The sequence below is a fragment of the Chenopodium album genome, chromosome 27, assembly GCF_948465745.1.
Source record: "Chenopodium album chromosome 27, dcCheAlbu1.1, whole genome shotgun sequence".
Taxonomy (NCBI): domain Eukaryota; kingdom Viridiplantae; phylum Streptophyta; class Magnoliopsida; order Caryophyllales; family Amaranthaceae; genus Chenopodium; species Chenopodium album.
The window spans coordinates 27,538,764-27,562,765 of record NC_137860.1 but is presented as its reverse complement, the minus strand read 5'-3'; the positions used below and the strand labels follow the sequence as shown (position 1 = coordinate 27,562,765).

Sequence of the window (24,002 nt, the reverse complement as noted above, 5' to 3'; positions counted from 1 at the left end):
ATACAAAATTTATGTAACCCCTTTTTTATGATAAGAATAAAGTAGGAAGTACTTCGTATTATAAAGAATGGAAGAACTAGATGACTACTCCAAAATAGTGGACTGTAAAGCAAGAAAGCACTTCAAGACTTCCTTACCTACCAAAGTACCAATAATAGAAATGAAGAAATGAGTACAAAACCAAAAGAAAAGTGAATACGACAAAGTGTTAATACACTTTTAATTATAATAGCCAGCCAATAATGTTGGCCCACATCAGATTAAGACTAAACACCTTTCGTTGCCAAATTGTTAGTGGTAGTTACTATTACAGTTACCCGTTTACCCCATTTCATGGGCCGACAGCATAGCCCAAATACACGGTGGTCACCCTTAAATGGGCCTGCAGACTGCAGTTTAATATTGGGCTTAGGTTGGGCCTAATTCCATAATAATTTGAAAGGACTTTGTCTTCCATTCATTCATTGGTGTGCTATTATTGTGGGTTATACGCTATATAGTCTAGACTTGTAATTATGCTATATTCTATTATTGTTCATATGTTTGGTTTTAAACACATTTCATTAAGCATATTTGTCAATATATGATTTTTATAATTACTTTGTAGTATATTTAACATCAATAAAAGAAAGTTGAACAAAGATTGTATTAGTAAAAAAAAAAAATATATATATATATATATAGTACATTGAGACGAATCTAACAAGATTACACATGAATATGTTAAGTCTCAAATATAAATCACAAACTGAAGCCAAAGTGAGTTATGTAAATGGTATATTTGAGGTTATTGTTACTTATCTTATTAGTATATTAAAAGGGCATATTTGAGGTTATTGTTAATTATCTTATTAATTAGTATATTCAATCAAGCAAAATGAACTCATTATCCGAGTCTAGTTTGACTACTAATTTCATAGTAAGGGACCTCCATTGGAAAACTTTGTTTCCTATCTTGTGTTTTGAAATTTGGAAAGCTAGAAAAGAACTTGTTTTTCAAAACGAACCCTTCCCTTCCCCCCAAACCATTATCCATCTTGCTTCCTCTCAAGCTTGGAACTTTAGGCTAGCTAAAGGGTGCCGATACCTCTACTCCAATCCAGTCTATCTATATGTAGATCATCCACCCCCCTCATTGCAACATGCTCATGTTGACGCCTCATTTGTCAAAATTGGGGAACCAACAACTATTTTAGGGATTTTTAGGGACAGGGTACGTACTAGGTACATTGGTTTCTACCAGCGAGTCTATGCGAAGTCATCACTTATGGCGGAACTGATGGCAATAAGGGAGGGCTTGAAAATTTTGAAGCAACAACAACTACAATATACCATCTTATATTTTGATTGTGCTAGCCAATGTTGTTGAGAAGGTACAAGATCATGACTTTGTTCTTAACATATGTATATCAATGTGGTGAATGCTTGTAGGGAGCAATGGTAGCCGGATATGGAGATACGATTTATATATGTAGGAAGACATTGGAACAAGCTAGCTGATCTGATTTGACATGATTGTCACGCTTAACATGTTTAGATTATGAAATGAATGTAACTAAGACACACCCCGTTCCCCCAAGTTATTGTATGGACCTTTATTTAGAGTATTGTATTATATTAGGCTTTGTAATGATGGATTATTATGCTAATTAAGTGCCTTTTTCAGCAAAAAAAAAAAAAAAAACTCTTACAAATCTAATGGGCACAATTATTCATCATTTATGTAAGTTTTAAATTTGATTTGAAACTAAGGCTTAATTCCCTATCAGTATATAATGTATATATAACTTTATGCTGATCTCATGTATAAATCTTTGTAACACCATTTTCATCAACCATCTAGTCTAAACATTCAATGAAATATTCAGTCAAACTAGTCAATGTAATTTAATACTCATTAACAACTAATTACCAAATAATGATGACTTTTTTCTTTAGGCTATTCTAATTTTTCTTACCCTACTTTCATAAATGTCATCTTTATCTTACAGTATTACACATCAACCACTTGAACACTCATAAAACTAGGAGTAAAATGGCCGGTGTTAAATACCATACATAAATAGTTTAAAGAACGAACGACGTAGTAATTTCCCGGAATCCAATGCATAAAGATAACAACATAACCTTCATGCAACTTTAAGGAAATGCATGTGGCCTATCTTAACATCAGACAATGTAACTTTAATACTACAAAGCTTTGACAAAAGTGTGTTAAGTTTGTGGATTCCTCTTGCTTTTTTTTTTGCATGAATATGCAGAGTCGTGTACACAGATCCATCCTCTTTTTTACTTTAACTTCTTCCTTTATAAAAGCTTTGCTTAATGAAAGAATACAATATCATCTATAAAAATATTTATATATAGAGTAAAAAGCAACAATAAGAGTAATAATAATGTCATATTTAAAGAGAAGCAAGAATGGATGGAAAGTAGACATTATGTAGAGGAAAAAAGATGAGCCGTTGATAATTAAACCATTTATTTACCTGCGAAAGAAAAAGAAGTATGATTAATAATATAATTGTGAAAAGATGATTAGCACGTAAATCATTTAGTTTTGACTTATAATATGACAACTAAATTTGAATACAACTAGTGTAAATTAAAGGATTATATAGCTTACTACTTCCAGCGAAAACTCGGCAAATGAAAGTGAGAAATATGATGACAATCACAATGGCAGCTAGTAGTCCAATTACCAGTGCAAAATTCTTCACTCCCCTATTTTGGTCGTTGGATCCTCCTAGAAAGAAAAGGAAAATAAACATAAAATAAGTCAAAGTTATAAAAGTAATGTTAAAATGACATGGATCCTAGTCATTTGTCACCACAAAGAAATTAATCAAAGTCTAAATTAAAACATAACAAATTAACAATATAACATTACATGTATACGAAATACAATATGGTGTATCTTTACTGATTATATTAGTGTTATTGATTGTATTAGGTTAATTATGGTCCAAGCGTCCAAATTACTATGGAAATGGACATTTTCGAAAAGTAACTTCATATATACAGTTACATAGTATTTTGTTGTCGAATGACTCTTGCTTTAATTAGAGTATATTCATAACATGCATGAATTATTTTGCTAAATTAAACTTGCCTTTTTGTATTATACTTTAAACTATATACAAAGTACATTTTTAAAAGAAACATTCTTTTCTAGTGTATAGAGCCACAAATGTCAAATAATGTAGGTAGACAATACACATTACATTAAGCAATTAAGTTAATTGACATTCACTATAAGTACAACATGTATTGCCTGACATCTAAAATTATGATATATACCGAGTGTATACTTATAATAATTCGTAAGTTCATCCATTATGAAAGTAGCTAGGAAAAAAAAAATATATTGACATACTTGTTTCTCCAGGCCACTTACCTTGTTTCCTTGAGTTATCTAATTTTTAATTACGATAGCAAAACTAAACATGAGTTAAGTTAAGATAAAAGTAATAATATTATCATTAAATTTATAAATAACGTGTTATTGTCTAAATACTAGGCATTTTGTCGAGAATAAAAGTAATAAATTCGTATATGTTGCACTAACTAAAAAAAAAGAACGGAGAGAGTATAGATTAAATCATTAAAATCAAAGAATTGCTAGATAATAATTTGTGTATAGGAAAACTTACCAATACCATTATTATTGAAATATCCACGACCACCTCCAATAGTATACCTAACGTAACATTTTCCCAAATACATATCACCATTACCACTCGTTGCACATTCCGTCTTTACTTGATCAACACTCTCTTTCAAGCAATCTTGACATTGTCCTTCACTCAAGTCCCCTACACACTGCGCAATCACCGCCACATCCCTCGAACCACCGGCTCGATAAAACCCTCCTCCATTCCCCACCACCCCTTCCAACACCGCGTCACGGTTCGCAATCTTATCTTGGTTCCCCGTAGGCTGTCCACACTTTTTCATCACCACGGTCTTATCCTCGGCCCCGATGAACGTGTCGTTGTCGTACTTAACGTAGCACCCTTGGAGTTGGATGGCCCCGCCGCATGACCCGGGGCATAAGGCTCCTAGACGGCTTACCGAGTTGGCTACGCACGTGGCGCAGTCCGGCATGGAGAGGTCACCTCGGCATTGGTAGAGGCCGTAGACGACCTCGTGCATGGAGGTACCGGCGATGGCGAAGTGGTTGTAGGCCATGTAGGTGGCTGAGTTGACTAGGGAGGTGAGGAGGGAGTTGAGGTTGGAGGTGTAGGCGACGTCGGAGGAGGAGTATTTGAGTTGAGAGCAGCCGCCGTAGACGAAGGAGTTGAGGGTGGAGGAGTCGGAGGCGGTGGCGAGGGAGAGGAGGAGTATGAGAGGGAGTATTGGAAGTGAAGTTGCCATGTGATAGTAATGTAATAAGGGTTTGAGGTTAGGAGAAAAAGGGAAAGAAAATGATGTAGAGAATGAATGAAGTTGGTGTTGGAAGCTTACATGAGCATATATCACTTGCTAGGGTTAGTTGTTTTTTCTAATGTTATACTTCCAAGGTCTTTAAGGATAATGTTAGGGGTATTATTGTAAAACTATAGGGATATATGTACTTCCTAATATATAAAGTATTTAGTGTAATTATGTAGGTCGTTTTTCTGTAATTCATTATTGATAAACCACTGAAAACATAATAGGATATTAAAGTGAGATTAGTAAAATCGTAGGCATTGTAATAGAATTATGTCAGATTTCAGGGCGCATCAAATTGGAAAATTTTCTTCTTAATCTCTTTCTAATTCGATTCTGAATACCAAACTAATAATTCTCCCTATGTTAAATTTAATTTTTAATCTAAATTTCTAGCTCTACATGCACATTATTCTCTACATCATTGGATTTTTTTAGGTTCAATAGTATGATTTTAACATAAGAAAACAATTGATAACAAAAACCATCTCATTGTCTACCAAATAAAATTTGGCTTCGTTTTAATTATGATATATACTTGCACTATACATGGTATCAAGTTCACACCAATTCCAAGATTGACTTCACACTTAGCTTAATTATTAAATTGGTCTTAAGTAGTTTAAAGTCAAATCACAAACAATAAACATGGTATATGAATCGGATTTGTAACTGGGTCATAGAATTTGGGTTGTATATTCGGTCTAACTAGCTTTTACTTTTATTTTTTTTTGGTTGGTATGACTTATCATCATAATTGGACATCATATTCATACATATTCATATTAGTAGCTTTTAGGTGAAAGAGATTCGGTTTGTTCAAATAAAGCTTAAATGCTTAAGAAATAAAAGTTCTTCATTTGAATTTTTAAAAAAGCATAGGTAAAGGCTAAAGGGAGAGCACACTATAATTTATATACTCAATTCTCATTGGAAGAAACTTGAAAAAAAGATGCTTGAAGATTAAAGGATCATCTGTAGCTCACTTTATAAAAGTTTATCTAATAAGAATATTATGATTTAATTGCTGCTTTTAGTAATCTGATGAATGATACAGATTACGTGTTGGACTAGTATGTAGCAAAAGGCCCATTAGCTCATAATCTCTAGACTAGCCTTGGACAGACTCGCGTTAGATTATAAAGCTGTCAAATCGGAAATCTGGTCAAGTCATATTAGATTTGGCTTATGTTAGGTGACTTAGGTCAATGAGTTCATGCAAGTCAAATACGAAATATGAGTTAAGTTCTATATGGATCATTTCGGAAAGGGTCAAGATATTCTTGGGTTAGATAGCACTAGAATTTGGATCATCAACTCATGATGCTTTCTACATGCCCAAATAAGGTGATTGAAACTCAACAAGCTCAATTCTTACCCTCTAATTGGTGCAATAAAACGTTTAACCCCTTTCTTTGTCTCCTTCAATGAAATCATCTCTAGCTATGTTATTATGTTATATAGACACGAATGCACTTGAATGAAGACGATGACAGACAGACAATGCAGCTTAATTGCGATCAAAAGGACGAGCTTTCAAATTCCCAAAAGAATCTCGCTAGCAATGATCAACACCAACAGGGCAACATGACTAGTCTGATTACTTTGATATCACATAGCAAAATGTACAAATGACTGTACAATACATGACTTGTAGTGGAAGAAGCATATTAGAATGTGTGTATATATTAGCTTTCATGGTAATTATAAGAACTTAAAATGTCACAAATGAAGTGTTTTCCCCACTCATTACAAACTTCCAAGAGACCACCAATTGGATGTTGGTGTAGTAGTGATTGAGACTATACTTGGTAGGGAGGACCTATGTTCGATCCCCTGTAACAATAATTGGGAGGGGACTGGAACCTAACTACCCAAAACTAGAGCTGTCAATTCGGGTAAATGGTTCGGGTTTGTGTGGGTCGGGTCATCTCGGGTCGGGTCAATACGGGTTAATGTCAGGACCTATGTGGGTCGGGTGGGTTGGGTCATGCTTGAGTCGGGTCATACATCTTTTCGGGTTCGGGTCGGGTTTAGGTCGGGTCAATAAAAGGTCGGGTTACATTCGGGTCGGGTGAAAAACAAGTCGGGTTAAATTCGGGTTTTTACGGGTTTAAAAGAGTTAGGGTCGTGTTCGAGTCGGGTTCGGTTCAAGTCAATTATTTTCGGGTTATAATCAGGTCGGGTCATTATCGAGTTTGAGTCGGGTTCGGTTCAAGTCAATAATTTGCGGGTTCATAATAAAGTCGGGTCATTTCCAAGTCGGGTCATTATCGGGTTCTATTCAAGTCAATAATTTGCGGGTTATAATTAAGTCGGGTCATTCTCGGGTTCGGGTCGGGTTCGGTTCAAGTCAAAAACTTGCGGGTTATAATCGGGTCGTTTCCAAGTCGGGTCATTCTTGGGTTCAAGTCGGGTTTAGTTAATAATTTGCGGGTTACAATCAAGTTGGGTCATTTAAACTTGTCTGGTCATTCTCGAGTTCAAATTGGCAAGTCAATAATTTGCGGGTTATAATCATGTCGGGTCATTTCCAAGTCGGTCTCGGGTGTGGTTCAAGTCAAAAATTTTCGAGTTATAATTAGATCGGTCCTTTTCAAGTCTTTTTATTCTCGGGTTTTAATAATCAAGTCGGGTCATGTTTGAATTCGGGTATCAAATATTGGATTAATATGGGTTTAAGTTTGATATCAGGTCGGGTCATATTGGGTCCAGTTACATTTTTTTTATTTTTTTTAATTTATTTAAAACTCCAAATTAAATTATGTAATTTAAAACATTTTCTAAAAAAAAAATATTAAATAGACAAGTGAATAATAAAATTTGAATTCCCTTAAAAAAAATAATAATAATAAAAAAAGATAAGTAAGATGAGAAAGACCTGCTATTGTCTGGGTCTCGTGTATTTTTTATTTTTTTGTTTAAATTTTTTTTTTGGCTGCTGTCCTGTTCAGTTTTTCTTTGACGAGGATTATGTAAGAGATAAGTCAAGTAAGATGAGAAAGGCCACTTTTGTTTTATAATTGGAATCCATGTTAATAAATTGAAAAAAAGCCTAAAACTCAATAGTCAATACGGAGAACTCTTTTTATCCTAAAAATTCCTAAATCCTAAAATTCGGGTTAGTAATAGGTCGAGTTTAAATTCGGGTCGGGTCAATAACAAGTCGGGTAGAATTTGGGTCGGGTCAATAACAAGTCGGGTAGATTTCGGGTCGGGTTTAAATTCGAGTCGGGTTAGGAACGGGTCGGGTTAGTAACAGGTCGGGTTGAATTCGGATTTTGACGGGTTAAATCGGGTTTGGGTCATTCTCGGGTTCGAGTCGGGTTCGGTTCAGGTCAATAATTTACGGGTCACATTCGGGTCGGGTCCTCTCTAGGTCGGTTCATGGTCGGGTTCGGGTCTCAAATACTCGGGTCAACTCGGGTCTAGGGTTGGTTTCAGGTCGGGTTCGGGTCACCATTTTTTTCGGGTTTAGACGGGTTAGGGTTAGGGTTAGGGTTAGGGTCGGGTTATGGTCGGTATTTCGGGTCGGGTCAACTTTTGACAGCTCTACCCAAAACTGATCCCCGAATCCGAATTAGCCCAAAGGGTGAATCGGATGGAACAAAAAAAAAAAAAAAAAAAAAAAACTTCCAAGAGACCAAGAGTCTCTATATTGATGGCTGTATACTATCGGTTTGAGTGCACAAATAACTTTATTGGGCTTCTATGAATAATAAATCTCATTTGGACTCCATTTAAGTAAATGAGGTCCATAGTCAATCCTTTTGGGCTATTCATGCCAAATGTGATATAATAAAGTGAAGGGCCAACCCCAAAAGACATAACCATTAGATTTTCTTGAAAAGAATGCCAAAGTGTTGTGCACTAGAGCTTTGACACACACATCCAACTCTATCAATAGTTAAAATTACTCTACTTCAAATTTCAAAAAGCCACTAATCCCTCGAAGTGCATATTAGTTTCTAAGTAAACAGATATAAACACAAATTTTTATATGTGGCATACCACCACACCACAACATAGAGTGTGACTGATCGATTCATATAAGATTACTGACAATGCATACATAAACGACTAATGAAATTATTTTGGACAGTGCTTAAATGAGGTTACTAATTAGTTTTCGAATTCCACCACACCACGACATAGAGTGTGACTGATAATCTTGAATGGTGCTGATCTGAGGTTGAATAAAGGTGTTAGCCAGTTGATGTTTATCTGTAAGAGAAAAATTAATAAACTCCAAATCAGGTGTGTGACACACAAGTTCAGTTTCCATGGTTAATCCTAAATTAGACCATTATTAAATAATTCGTATTCTACTACTCCAACACACACCCACGTCATCATATTACATCTAATCCAAATTTGGCACGTCCAAATTTGATACTCCCAACACATTCACACATCATACTAGTAAATTTCTATCCCCATTTTTATACTTTGCTTTAATAAAAGTTTTTCCTGCTTTCTCTCAGTCACATTAATTTCAACATTAATAATACACAAGATGGCATTTTAGATTTTATACACACTACCAACCAATTTAACTTGGATACTATATTCATTTTGTTCCTTAAATTGTCAATTATAACTTTTCACTTTATTAAGAGTTGACATAATCTATCAAATTTACAAAGAGAAATTGTGAAGGTTTTTCTCACTAAAATAAATTTGAGTATGAATTAGTCGACCAAATCATATTAAAAAAAAAAAAAAAAAAAAGGTCAATCTTTAAGGAACGAAGTACTTGATAACCTTTTTCTTATGTTCAATTAGGAAAATGGTACAATAACATACTGAGTAACACACAAGGGGCAATTGTCAATCGTTATACGCCCAATAGACAAATTGAAGTGAGTACAAAACTACACCCGAGTATATATGATTAATTGTAATACGAGTACTATATACAATATTAATGAAAAATTAAAAAGTCTAATTAATGAACAGAACACTAGAGAACAGAAAGGGTACCCTCAAAGTTGGGAGGAAAAATTAATAACACCAAAATATAAGCAAAGTTTGGAATATGTGCCAGACTTCAATTATATAATCATAAATACGTAAACAAATGGATGATTTACATTTGGAAGGCTAGTGATGGGCATATCAGGCTCCCTCTGTATATAAAAAGCCAACCTCTGCTTCTGCTAACTTTCTGTATTTTACCTCATTTAGCTTTTGAAACTTGAAACTCATTTTTTTCCTAAAAAAAGAAAAAATAGTACAATTGAGTTTATCTTTTCTGGGTTTTTAAGATAAGAATCAATCAGATCATATCTCATCTGGGTTTTCTGTATTGGAAAGAAAGAGAGAAAATGTTGGAAGGTAAAGCTTTGATAGAGGATACTGATATGCCTTTGAAGATGCAGATCCAAGCTATGGCTTCTGCTTCTCATGCTCTTGATCTTTTTGATGTTTTTGACTACAAATCTATTGCTGCTCACATTAAAAAGGTATTGTACAAATAAACTCGACTCGAGTTTTTTTTTTTTTTTTTCCTACTCATGTCGAACATAGGTACATGTCAAAGTGTTGGGCTTACTCATATTACGTAGTAAACAATTTCATGGTTTGGTATAAAGAAAGTGTCAAATGCCCATTATGTCAAATCTCACACGGGTGGGGTACTTGAGGGTTTAATGAAAAGTTCGAGTAACATAATATGATTGTTTTCTGATATGGTATGTGCAAAATGTAACAGGATTTTGACAAGAAATATGGAGGAGGATGGCAATGTGTGGTGGGATCAAATTTTGGGTGTTTCTTCACACATTCAAAAGGAAGTTTCATCTACTTCACACTTGAGACACTCAAATTCCTCATCTTCAAAGGGGCTGTTTCTTCTTCTTGACTTAGATGAGTAGCAAATAGAAAAGAAAAAAAATAAAGGGGAAAAGTGCAATTAATTACCCTTCTTATGTTAGTTATTTTGTTTAATATTCTAGGCTTTGTTATTGTCATCCCACTTTCAAGTGTAACTAGGTGATTTTCAGTCTTGAGAGCAGATGCAAGGTTATTTTAGGTATTTTTCTTGCTGTGATTAAGACAATTTCATCTGCTCAGTTTCACCAGTTTGTAAATATTACTATATTAGTAGTAGTATTATCATGATGCAATACTGCATTAATATAATTAAAATCTATTACTCCCTCCGTCCCTAAATTACATTCCTCTTTGGAAATTCACACGGGAATTAAGGAGAGAACAATAAGACAAATAACAATAATTAGATAATGCAATGGGAAGTACAAAGATAGAGTAGTTATTACTCATGACATGTCATCAATCATTTGCAAAAAAAAGACCAATCACATGCTCCTAATTGAAAATTTTTAACCAATCATATTCATTGTAATTTGGCACAAGGATTATGAGTGAGATTAGGTAAGGATGAGTGAGAAAGCATTAAATATAAAACAGAAAAAGAGAGTTGATTTACTAAAAAAAACTTACCAGAAATAAAAAGGAGGAATGTAATTTCGGGACGGAGGGAGTAATATTTATTCATCCTATGGAATATTATAAAATAATTTGTCAAATTAAAATAGTCTCACTACTGCATGTCTGCATTAATTGTTTTTATGAGTATACGATAAGATTGAGATTTCTTACAAATTTAAGAAATCTAAGCGTACGGGAGTCTTCTTTTTCCAATTTGAATGGTTAATGATGATTTTAATGTATTAATGAAATTTTAAGAAATGGGAGTACTACTTTAAAATTTAAATGAATCATTCAATCGGATCGAAATTAGCTAAACTGGTTAAAATCCTAGGGTGCATTCAAGACTCAAGGGTCATGCATCTACCCTCACCATTAATTACCATCTCTAATTAGATACATTTATACCAAATATTTCCGAACATTACAAGATATTAGTACTTCATAATACGACTATCATTTTAGGACAGAGAGTGTACGGAGGTAAGTCCATAGAGCTGGAACTTTCCACCAAATTCTAATTTATAAGGAGCCAATACATGTTCTCGAACTTTATAAAACGAGCAAAAAGAAGGACCATACAATAATAATTCAACAATAATCACTACATAACCATCATTCTTTCGCATGATATGCAGTAGCTATTGACATTGACGTGCCCAAAAATTTGAATCAAGAATCACTCACTCACCCACTATACATATTGACGATTATTAAATCATGCCAATTAACTTAATTAAAGTGCTAATAATCAGTTTGGTTCAGTGCATCTTCCTAAACCCCAAAAAAGTAGGGACTGTTACCAAGTACAGTAAATTTTACATTAAATTATAAAAACACATGTGCTCTAAGATGCTAATTTATGGATAAGGTGAGCCAACTAATGTTTAGGCCTGGTCTAAAGGATGAGGTGAGCAACCTACCCATACATGCATATTCTGTGATACAGAAGATGATAAAACAGCCATTCATAGATATGGAGGTGCAGGAAATGGCCTTCAACTCACATCATCATGTCAAGGATTGTCAACTAGTTATTCCAATCCGCCTAGTCTGGCTAATTGACTAACCCTCTAGTTATTTATGTATTTCTATGCAACGAATTGGGTTAATTGCTTAACAGTTACGCAACTAACCGGGACTTGATATCAATGGTGCTCTTACTCGAGATTAACAATAGTTCACTAATTATAGGCTTTAGGACAAAACATCCACTGTTTGTTGCCTAGCATATAAATGGTTCTTCTCGGTTTCTCCATCATAAGTGCTAGATTGCTAGAATATTAGAGATTCTGAAACAGATGATAAAATTACTACTTGCATTAGTTTTAAGGGAAAGTCAAATTGCTGATAAATGGCTGGAGTTTTATTCAACTTTGAACATCCAGAATCAGATCAACAATATGTCATCTAACTATCTAAGAGGTTTATACAAGAAGCTAAATCTTAAACCAAAGGAGATTGCAAAATCAACTGTGCTATGGTAAATGATGATTGTCAAAAAAAGGCGGATCTAGTATGTATGGATGAAAATCAATGATGCCTTTCATTGCTTCAGAAAGCTCACAAATAATTCAGAGAGCAATACAGCACATCTCAGTTAAAAATCAGAGAATTACCAGAATCTCAGGCGAGCAGAGCCTTTACATAGATGCGGCGATAAAGCGGTGATATGATCCAAATTCTTCCATCCCTTCAGATAATGTTAAATAACTGGAGTCAACAATAGCTCTTTTCGGAAATGTGCCTCCAGATTTCTGATCACAAGATCAGCCATGGCCTTGCAAGTTTCAACAGTGTCACTGCCTACATGAGATAACATCACCACGTTGTCAAGCTTCAACAGTTCTTCAGGAATGTTTGGCTCATTCTCAAAAACATCAAGCCCTGCACCACCTAATCTACCCTCGAGCAGAGCAGATACAAGCTCAGCTTCAACAACATGAGCACCTCTTCCAATGTTTATGAGGATACTCTTTGAACCCAGTGCATCAATGACCTCACGGTTGATGATATGACGGGTTTCTTCAGTTAGGGAGCATGAAACAACAAGGATTTCACAGTTCGCCGCCAAGTCAATAACCCTTTCATAGTATTTGTACTGCACATTAGGTTTCTTAGACCTGGAGCAGTAACTAACTTGGCATCCAAATGCTTCTGCTCTCTTTGCAATAGCATGGCCAATCCTGCCCAATCCAAGAATTCCCACTGATTTACCAGTGAACTGGAAAGAAATAAAATGAGAAAAAGAACGAATATGAGAAAGATTATACAACTATACAAGATAGTAAAGCATATAACTATACAAGAAAGTTAACATGTTATTAAAAGTTGGCATTGCATCTTTGATATTATATACTTCTATTTTAGTAAATTTGAGCAAACATTTACAGTTTGGAAAGCAAGACAAGACAATTGAAAGTTATGATCCAGATTTTCATATAAAGGATATGATCAACAAGCTGAAGATTCAACACAGTAGGTTCGAGGACCAGTTAGATGGCTCTGATCAACTTTTGAATGAAATTGTGATCTTCTGTCAATCATACTGAAGAAAGAAAACCTACTTCCTCAATTTTGCAAAACCTTGATCTATAATATGAAGTACTTCATGTAGAACAACTGACAATTGTGATCTTCAGTCAATCATACTGAAGAAATAAAACTTCCTCAATTTTGCAAAATCTTGTTCTATAATACGAATACTTCATATTGAACAACAGACAATACTGGCTTAAAAGTGTTTCGGCAACTTAATCAAAATGACTTACCAGTCTTATGATATTGAGCAACTAATATAGCTGGCTGACTAGCTTAAAAAGGTATAACAGATGGCATAATCATCTTATTTACCATGGTATTTCTTCCACCAGATATCCAATCTTTACATTTTGGTTGCTGATGAGTGATGACATATCCTAAAGCTAATGGACCTTTATCTCCTATAATTCTTCTCCTTTAAGTAAGGATGGCAATTCTCTCTAATCGAAATGAAACACGAGTACTTGTTTCTCCTAACAGGCTGATATGTCTCTATACAAAAGCGACTCATGAGGTCAAACCTTTATCTTCATGATTCTTTCTATCCTTAATATCTTAAGATTTTATTGAACAAAATATCACAGAGAAATAAAGTACAGTTCCAACACAAAACCTTTCATAAATGTCCCAGAACAAAACTCAAATAAGACCATCAAGTCAACGACTATCTCCTAGTCCTAGTAAAGGGAGGAAGAATAATGTACATCCAAGCTTGTTCATACGATATAGAATCTGCATAAGCTTAACCTTATAGAGTCCTTCATGCAAAGACAAGAATAGATTGATCAATAATCTTTTGGACTTATGGTGATTACCAACCCAACACATTCTTCATTTGAAACAGGAACCCAAATGGACAGTACTATATCACATGAAACATTTTACGAAAATTAAACGAGTTGTCCAGGATCAATAACCAGACACATAGAACAATGGTGCGATTAGATCCCAAGTCTTCAATACCACATTACCACCTCCCAAGACTCAACCAACTTACTAATTGGCTTTCCCACATTCTCAAAAAGCTGAAACACTCAAGTAACAGCAAATGCATATAATATAATCATAAACACCACCAATCAAAAACCTAAGAATGAATCAAATAACATCAGTTAAACAAATACTCAGTAAATAAAGAATCTTTTAATAAAATTCAATTACAAGAATAAGAGAACAACCTTAGTAGACAAAGGAAAATCAGAATTCTTCCAACACCCATTTCTGACAAAAGCATCACCAACACAAACCCTTCTTAGAGTGCTCAAAATCAACCCAATGGCCAAATCAGCAACATCATCAGTAAGAACATCAGGAGTATTTGTAACCTTAATTTCTCTCTTCTTACACAAACCCAGATCAATTTTATCAAACCCAACACTGTAACTTGCGATAATCTCTAAATTGGGGAGGGATTCGATCAATTCAGCGTTGGCACCGTTTGCTGCATTGCTTACAATTGCGTGGATTGAGTTTTGTTTGAAGAATTGTGAGGTTGAAGAAGGGTTTTCCAAGATTTTGAAGAGGGTGAAGCGGGAATTAAGTTCTTGTTCTAAGTAGGAAGACATTGGGGAGGTCATTAGAACGCCTTTCTTCTCCATTTGTAAAGTAGAGATGTGAGAGAAAAGGAGTGATTATAAGACTTGCTAATAGAACTATAACTATGGTTTTTGGTCTATTTTGTTTGGTAAAATTGGTTTTGTTTGGTGTTTAGCTGGCAACGAAATTAATGACGTAAACAAGATTCAATTGGAGGTAATATAGTTGAGGTTATAAGTATCACCTCTATGACTTTATATGGTGAAAATATTTGGTAACACGTCTCGAATTGATAATTTGGTAATGTGCATTGAGAATTTGAGATTATTGCTGCATTGAGAATTGACCAACTCCCCGAATTAGGGAGAATTCTTCATCATGACATTAATAGTTACAGAGTAAGAAGAAATTCTCTGTTTGAGGCATATCCCCCTCTTTAAGTGCTTAAAATTGGCCTATTTTTATGACCCAAACTGATCTTGGGAGTAAAAAATGTTAAGCAGGGAATTCAATTTGCAATATAATACAACCGTGCTCAGTCAAACGATAAAGTGTTCATTTCCCTAACAAAAATAGTTTGCCCACAATCAGGAATCATATATTATTGGCCTACAATTACCCTGAACAATCAAACAACTGGTGTCAACAACGGTTTTCCATTGAAGTGAGCCTCCAAGTTCCCAAGAACAAGATTAGCCATGTCAGTACGAGTCTCCTCAGTCCCACTTGCAACATGAGGCAAGAGTACTACATTGTCAAGCTTGAACAACTCTTCAGGAACATGAGGTTCATTTGCAAAGACATCAAGCCCAGCCCCACCTAGCCGGCCATCAGAAAGTGCTTTTACTAGCTCTGGTTCGTCAACATGAGGGCCCCTTCCAATGTTGATCAGAACACCTTTAGGCCCCAAAGCTTCTATTACTTCACGGTTGACAATATGTCGTGTTTCTTCAGTTAAGGCACAAGCAACTACCAGTATGTTGCAATTGGAGGCAAGCTCGATGACGCTGGGATAGTAAGTATAGTTTGAATCAGCCTTCTTAGATCTTGAGTAATAAGAAATCGGACAGTCAAATGCTTCAGCTCTCTTGGCAACTGCAGCACCAATCCTACCCAAACCTATAATCCCAACCCTTTTGCCACTGAACTGGAAAGAAAAAGCAAAAAGCACAGTTAGTGCTGAAAGGAAGACTCATGGAACGAAATACAATAGAAAGTTGGCTATAGGTTTAGTCAAAAAGATGGTTGAGTACTCGGTGCATTATCAGTCCCTTATACAAAAATAGCAGCATGTAAATACCAATGAGGCAATGCATGATACAACAAAGTTCAGCATATAACATAGACTAATTGGCATATTTACTCTGTAAAGCAAGCAGCTCAATGGCAAGAACCTATTCAATACTGAATGGAGTTTGGTAGAGGAAACCAGTATTGGTAATAGATATGCCTGTAACAGGTTAAAACTAGCCTAAGATATCCAACTAGCTACAGCTTCATGGTATGGTAAACTGGTAAAGTATAGATGCAGGTTTCCAACTTCATAATCACAAGGACACATTTTGAGCATCCTCAGATAGGCAGAAATTTTTATTTTAAAAATATGGATAAAAAAGAACAACAAACAAAAAGAGGAATTTACATGGGGAAATGAAGGATCAGTATTAATTCGGACGAGCAATTTCAAGATAATATCACCAATCATATTGTTTAGTTACGCATTAAGATATTTACCACCTAACGATCTCCCGTTCATCTCCAGTCCAACATAACCAAAGCAAAGATCATCAAAAACAGCTAAAGCACAAGGAATATATTGTCAACATGATTTCCAAGCCCAAGTCCCCACCACACCCCACCCCATTTTGTGGTTCACAAAGACAGAGCCAGCTAAAGGGTCAGTGTTGATATACAGAACCCTAAACTCAACATCTATGCTTGTAACCAGCATTTTAACATCTATATGCACTCATGCATAACAGCTAATTTAAATTTAAGGTTTCTGAGCAGCAATTTTTCTGAGTTTTCAATGAGCTTCATGCTTATAGCTATGTGATCAACAATATGATGAATTAAAGATAAAGACTTGCAGTTGGGTTATGATAGCCATAGTAAACATTTAAACTTCTAATCATGCTTGGAAACTTTGTAGGAAAAAAAAAAAAAGCAGGACACCCCGACTAAAACTTTACAGGCTCTGCAACAACAACCCAGTGTAGATACTAGATACCGTAAGGTCCATAACAATGATACATGCGTATGCATTTTTCGAGTTGACGACTAATACATTTACAGTATCTTGCAAGTCAGATAAAATCACGAATAGCCAATTCAGCAGGATAAAAAGTTCTCCCCAATTCCTGAAGTAGCAAAAATTAGGTTCTTTGCTCAAATTGCACTACAAATCATTTCAACAAAACTTAACAGAATTACAAATTCATCATTACCACATGTAAAAAAACAATAAAAACAATAACTAAAAATCAAATTTGATATCAGTTTTTACTCAACTCAAATTATATCAAAGCATAACCAATTCAATATCAAAAGAGCCAAATTATACCAAAGCATAACAATTCAATGTGATACTGCTCCCTTTCTACTCAAATTACCACCCCAAACAATATAGTTAAAACCAAACTCAAAATCCACTTCGACATTAGTTCCTTTATACTCAAATTACACCAAAGCAAATCAATTCAATTTCAACACAATCACATTAATCATCAAACTACATCAAAAGCTATCAACAACGACATCAATGGACTTCAGTATTTCATCATCAAAATATAAACAATTACAAATGAAAGACAAATTTAAATTGGTTGCCATTTAACTCAAATTTAAACAAAATCAGAATCAATCAAACTTCAGATTAATAACCATATTAACCATAATCAATCAAAAAAATGAATCAAACCCAATTCCATAAAAGGGTAATCAAATAAAATCAAAATTAACATACCCTAGTAGTCAATCGAAAATCCCCTTTCTTCCACAACCCATTACGAACATAAAGATCACACTGAGGAATCCGTCGCAAAACAGCAAGCATAAGCCCAATCGCCAAATCCGCAACATCATCAGTCAAAACATCAGGGGTATTCGTAACCTTAATTCCTCTTTCTTTGCATTTACCCAGATCAATTTTATCAAGTCCGACGCTAAAACTCGACACAATCTCGAGCTTCGGCAAAGCGTCGATAAGGGCGGCGTCGGCGCCGGCGAAGGCGTTACCGACGACGGCGCGAATGGAGTTGGCGTGTTGAGAAAGGAATTGGGTTCTGTCTGGAAAGTTCGAGAAGTGGAAGAGATTGTAACGTTTGGTGAGTTCTTCTTCAAGGTAGGTGTTCATTGGGCATGCTAATAGTACTCCTATTGACTCCATTTTTGTTTCGTGATGAAAGATGATGTTGTTGATTGAGTTGAGTGTGTTTTTGTGAGAGTGTGTTTTATGGATTGTGAATGAATTTGTGTGGGATTAGTGGTTGGAAATTAGAGTTGGTTTTGGTTTGTGTCTTGTGTGATTGCTTCATTGTTTGTTGTGTTGTGTTGGGTATATAGCATTTCTTCGGGTGACACGTTCTTGAAGATTAGGGAGTCCTTGGTGATAGGAACGATTTTGGTCAAGTGGTTATGTTCGAGCGTATATATATGAGTCTCATACGAGTATGATATAACCACTTAGAGAGTGAAAGTATATACTCCCTTCGTGTTTTATTAAGTGTTACACTTATTAAATATAACTGTGTTTTAATACTTCATGGTATTTATGATGGTGTAAGAGCGCCTTTCGTATATGTAGCTTTGTGTTAAGGTAGTGCATCATTTTCGATGTTCTTGGCGCTAATACATTACATAAATGTTGTAAATTTATAATAGACGATTCAACAAATAAATATGTATGTTAAATATCAAATGATATAATAACTAATTTCATTAAAACAAAGCCTCTCTATATGTTGTAATGATTCTAATGTAGTCTTATGACTTTTGACAACCACAATTTGTTAAAAACTGTGATATGTAAAACAAAGTCTCTCTATTTATTTATTTATTTATTATTTTTTTAATACAAAGTCTCTCTATATAAGTAATGATCCTAATGTAGTCTTATAACTTCTAACTATCACAATATTTTAAGATGAACAGCGGAGATTATTTGTTTTTTAATTAACTTTTAATTAGTAATTTTAATTAAAAATATTTTTTTGATTATTTTAAATATATTTATATGTTCTAGAAATTATATATTTTCGAAATTTTGGAAATAAAAATATATATAAATTAATTAAAAAGTGTTTTTTAAATTTAAATTACTAATTAAAATAAAAAAAACAAACAATCTCAACCGTCCATTTTAAAAATTGTGATAATCAAAAAGTTATAAGACTACATTAAAATTTTCAATATGTTGACCATAAAATGGTACACACTTAAATGCATTTATAATTTTATAATTAATGTACATAATAACAATATCATCTACCATACACATAACATAATTATATAGATACACCTTATAATGTTCCCTATGAAAATGAAGAAATAGTTGTCGTATCCATTATTAATCAATCATGATGATGCCTTAGACGTGGCTGTTTGTTGGACTTTCTTGACTGTCCAAAACACTAATTAGCCAAAATAATCCAAACATTATTCTCCTTATCCTTAGATAAAACTTCCAATTTACCCTTAATCACCCCCTAATTAAATATTAACCAAATCTTAATTAAAAAATTCTCTCTTTCATGACAACTTGTAACATTTCCTCCCAAAACATGCACCCCACGTTCTTAACATCCTTTCTTTTCAAAAATAGTAAACTATCACAAAAACAATCATCCTACCAATTCTTTGCCAACCTAAACTATGCTTGAATTTTCTCTTCTTTCCTAACAATTTTTTTTTTCTTTTTTGTTACAAATTTTTTTTAAAAAAATTAAAAATTAAAAATAAACAAAAGTCAAATAAAGATTTCTTCTTCATTACAAACTTTTCTTCCTCTCTTTTTCTCCCCTCAATCTTATTATACTTCATGACACAAAAACATCCTTGTTGTTGCCATTAACAAAAAATTCTTTATTTTGTGTCATGCAAAATTTTTTGTTCCAACCACAACCACATCCATTCCATGATAGTTAACACAAATTTAGCTAGGAAGGAAATGGTGCGCGCGTCGTTGGAGCAAGAACAAGAGAATTACAAGGCAAGGCTAAACCAAATTCGTGGAATGGATAGAGAAAGTGTTGGGAATAATAGCATGAGGCGCGGCCATTCACAAAGTATGATCCTAGAGAGCTCGAGCGCAGAGGACTTGGTAGAGGATCCAAGGGGTACCAAAAGTTATGCTTCTAAGATAGAACAACCTTTGTTGATTAGCCATAGGATTGGTTCAAGCTTAGAGAAGGATCAAGGTCCTGGTCCGCGATCAAGGTTGACCGCGTATGGGGGAGGTGATAGAGATGGCCTTCAGAAAGGTAACAACATAATCCTCAACATTTTCCATATATTGTTTATGTACAACTGTTTATGCACTATTTTTACCATGTTATAGGTACATTGTAATAATTTTAAGAATTTTAATTTATGGTTTTAGATATGGAAATGATGAAGGAGAGGTTTGCCAAGTTGCTCCTAGGCGAGGATATGTCTGGTGGAGGAAAGGGTGTGTCCTCGGCTTTGGCCTTGTCCAACGCCGTCACCAATTTAGCAGGTAAGGCCTATAACAACCCGAAAATCTCTGTTTTTGGTTGTTTTTTTTCAAGAGAGGTCTATAATTGGAATAATATCAGAGGATTTGAAGTAATATCAGAGGTTGGATATATGACTTAATAAGAAATAAGTTCTCACAATACAGCTATTGCAATACATATAAGATAATTGATTTAGATTGTTTCTATTGTATGATTATTATTGCACAAGCTTAATGCACAAATCTGCATACATGAGAAAAATAAACTTTGTTATATTTTCATTTATACCTTGAAACATAGGAATATGTTAAGGTTGATGTCTTATTAAGGAATGTATCGTGGTAATTATTTAGAATAATGTCTAACTACATAGAGCACATGTCAGATGTCACGTAACATAGCGAATATTTTGTGCATTAGCACGGGCGTGCAAGGCCTGCAGGACAATATCTTGAGGCCACCACCTGCCCTGCATCACATTGAGAAAGTATATTAGAATGGTCTATTGATTAGTTTCATGATTAACTAACACAAAGTAGTACCTTGTGCATTATTATGCAGCATCTGTATTTGGAGAACAGAGGAAACTAGAGCCAATGGCCCCGGAAAACAGGTCTAGATGGAAGAAGGAAATCGATTGGCTGTTATCTGTTACCGATCATATAGTTGAATTTGTTCCTTCTCAACAAAAATCCGCGAATGGAACTAATATGGAGGCAAGTATCTTCTTATCTAGCACTTCTTTTTTGTCACATTTGTTCATACTTTAGTACAAGTTGGACTAATTGTATCATTATATATTTGTAACAGATCATGATAACAAAACAAAGAACGGATCTTCAAATGAATATCCCTGCCCTTCGAAAGCTTGATGCCATGCTAATTGTAAGTATTCAAATTAGGCTAAATTCATAGATTATTATTTCATATATACTATTGTACATGGAAGTATTTTGTTAAAACAGAATTTGAATTGTTTGTATGTATTATGAATATAGGACTGTCTAGACAATTTCAAGGACCAAAACGAATTCTATTACGTAGCTAAAGATGCTGATGATTCGGAGAAAGGGTCTAAAAGAGATGATAAATGGTGGTTACCTACAGTCAAAGTACCTACAAATGGTCTATCTGAAGTCACAAAGAAATGGCTGCAGTTTCAGAAGGATTCTGTCAACCAAGTGCTAAAGGCCGCGATGGCTATCAATGCACAAGTCTTATCAGAAATGGAAATCCCCGAAAACTACATTGAATCCCTGCCAAAGGTTTGAAATACTAAAGAACAGAATTATTTGTTTTAGAATATACAAGTTTCCTAGATTTTTGCTGGCTTTTTGCTGATAAAAATGTCGCGTTTTCTTGGTAGAATGGAAGAGCTAGCCTTGGAGATGCACTATACAAAAGCATAACAGTTGAGTATTTTGATCCTGAGCAATTTTTTACAATAATGGACTTATCATCGGAGCACAAAATTCTTGATCTCAAGAACAGAATTGAGGCTTCAGTAGTGATTTGGAGACGAAAGATGACCAACAAGGATGCCAAGTCTCCTTGGGGTTCAACCGTGAGTATAGAGAAGAGGGAACTATTTGAAGAGAGGGCGGAGACTATCTTGATTATCATCAAGCAACGATTCCCTGGAATCTCTCAATCCCAACTCGATATCAGCAAGATTCAATTTAACAAGGTAACATTTCATGCTATTCAAGGCCTCCTTTCATGTCAATTTCAGTTTATCGACCCTTATCTGAACTTATTTTTCACATTATTTACTAAGGCCTTAGAGTCAGTTTTCAGATAACTCGAAACAAGAAACCTTAACAGGTTTGTATAATGTGATGTATTTTATGTCTTTGCAGGATATTGGTCATGCACTTCTAGAGAGCTACTCAAGAATCCTAGAGAGTTTGGCACACACAGTCTTATCGCGCATAGAAGATGTGCTCTATGCAGATTCTCTAGCTCAAAACCCATCACTCGCGCAAAAGAAGAGGAATCCCTTAGCAGATATCAAGATCACTTCAACAAAATTTCCAAATGCAGATGAAGAAATAGAGAGACTTAATGCTGTAGGAACACCACCATCTATGACACTCTCGGACTTCATGGGCTGGACTATGGATAACGGCGAAGGAGACTTGAAAGCAAAGGAAGGAGCAGGAAATGAAGACATAAAAGATATAAGTGACTTAAAAGTTGGAAAACTCGCAAACATTGCAATCCCTAAGAAGGTATCCTACCTAGAGAATTTGGGAGGCTTAAGAAGTCCAACAGCGCGACATTGACAAGAGACAGTTAGATTACATTCCGAAATGATTGTAACTTCGATCTTGAGAGATATAATGGAGAGAGCGAGAGAGAAAGCACTTGTTAACAGAGCTTAATTAGAGAGATATATATGCTCAAACCACATGTAACTAATTATAGCTAAGCTAGTTTCCTCAACAATTTTAACTTCCCTTGTTTTTGTGGTTGGGGAAGCTAATGCATTGGGTTTGACAGCAAACAAATTGTTCTTTCTTCGGCGTATAAGTACTGATGATGGATGTACACAGAATCTTTAGACATAATCAGCTAATTCAGATGCTAAAGTTGTTGATCATTACTTCATTTGTCATTAAAATTTATAATTCTCAGTTTTACAACATGATTAATGCTACATATCTAACATGAGAGGGCTTAGGAGGTTACATTGTTTTCATAGCCGAAGCCAGGATTTCAAAGACAGGGTGTCGATATTATGACCACCAAAAGTAAAACAAATTAAACTCGTGCTTCTAGTGGTGTTTATGCTTACATTTTCCAATTCCCGAGAAATCATCTTTAACTTCACATTTAAGTCCCTTACAACATTTAACACCCGTGAAGTCGCCACAAAGTTGGTCCTTTTTCTTGCACAATTTTCCCTTCTTACAAACTCCACCAGCATGCGGAAAATCACCTAGGAGTATGCAATGTAGTCCTTTGCAACACTTGTATCCGGCAAGGCCTCCACAAAACTCGTTCTTCTTCTTACACTTAGGTTTTTTTGGTATACATTTTCCAATCGCGTTTTTGAAATCATCTTTACGTACACACTTCAATTTTTTGCAACATTTTGCTTCTGTTATGCCTCCACAAAAGTCGTACGCCTTCTTACATTTTGTACTTTTCGGTATACACTTTCCGATTTCATCCGGGAAATCATCTTTAGTAATGCACTTGAGTCCTTTGCAACATTTCTTTTTGGTATCACCTCCACAAAAGTCGTATGCTTGCTTACATTTCTTTGATTTAGCAGTAACTATAATGGTGAAGTTGAATAAGAAAGAAATTGAGCTAGTCAAAGGCTGTCAAACATAA

The 24,002-nt window shown here is 34.8% G+C and overlaps 4 protein-coding genes across 4 annotated transcripts; 1 reads left to right on the top strand and 3 right to left on the bottom strand.

The window, feature by feature from the left end:
* Positions 1-2,205: 2,205 nt before the first annotated feature.
* Positions 2,206-4,467, bottom strand: LOC145621344 (plasmodesmata-located protein 7-like). Its single transcript, XM_081676078.1, has 3 exons — positions 3,654-4,467; positions 2,627-2,746; positions 2,206-2,489 (listed from the first exon to the last, which is right to left on the bottom strand). Exons 1-3 carry the CDS (start codon positions 4,375-4,377, stop codon positions 2,482-2,484), a joined length of 852 nt encoding a protein of 283 aa, XP_081532204.1. The 5' UTR covers positions 4,378-4,467; the 3' UTR covers positions 2,206-2,481.
* Positions 4,468-12,256: 7,789 nt separating this feature from the next.
* Positions 12,257-15,062, bottom strand: LOC145621275 (glyoxylate/hydroxypyruvate/pyruvate reductase 2KGR-like). Its single transcript, XM_081676021.1, has 2 exons — positions 14,607-15,062; positions 12,257-13,111 (listed from the first exon to the last, which is right to left on the bottom strand). The coding sequence occupies exons 1-2, from the start codon at positions 15,024-15,026 to the stop codon at positions 12,593-12,595; spliced, it is 939 nt and encodes a 312-aa protein (XP_081532147.1). The 5' UTR covers positions 15,027-15,062; the 3' UTR covers positions 12,257-12,592.
* Positions 15,063-15,352: 290 nt separating this feature from the next.
* On the bottom strand, positions 15,353-18,426 carry LOC145621048 (hydroxyphenylpyruvate reductase-like). The gene is made up of 2 exons (XM_081675782.1): positions 17,930-18,426; positions 15,353-16,111 (listed from the first exon to the last, which is right to left on the bottom strand). The coding sequence occupies exons 1-2, from the start codon at positions 18,350-18,352 to the stop codon at positions 15,593-15,595; spliced, it is 942 nt and encodes a 313-aa protein (XP_081531908.1). The 5' UTR covers positions 18,353-18,426; the 3' UTR covers positions 15,353-15,592.
* Positions 18,427-20,052: 1,626 nt separating this feature from the next.
* On the top strand, positions 20,053-23,174 carry LOC145620444 (rop guanine nucleotide exchange factor 12-like). The gene is made up of 7 exons (XM_081675122.1): positions 20,053-20,444; positions 20,564-20,680; positions 21,222-21,376; positions 21,471-21,545; positions 21,659-21,925; positions 22,027-22,347; positions 22,520-23,174. The coding sequence occupies exons 1-7, from the start codon at positions 20,099-20,101 to the stop codon at positions 22,943-22,945; spliced, it is 1,707 nt and encodes a 568-aa protein (XP_081531248.1). The 5' UTR covers positions 20,053-20,098; the 3' UTR covers positions 22,946-23,174.
* Positions 23,175-24,002: the final 828 nt, after the last annotated feature.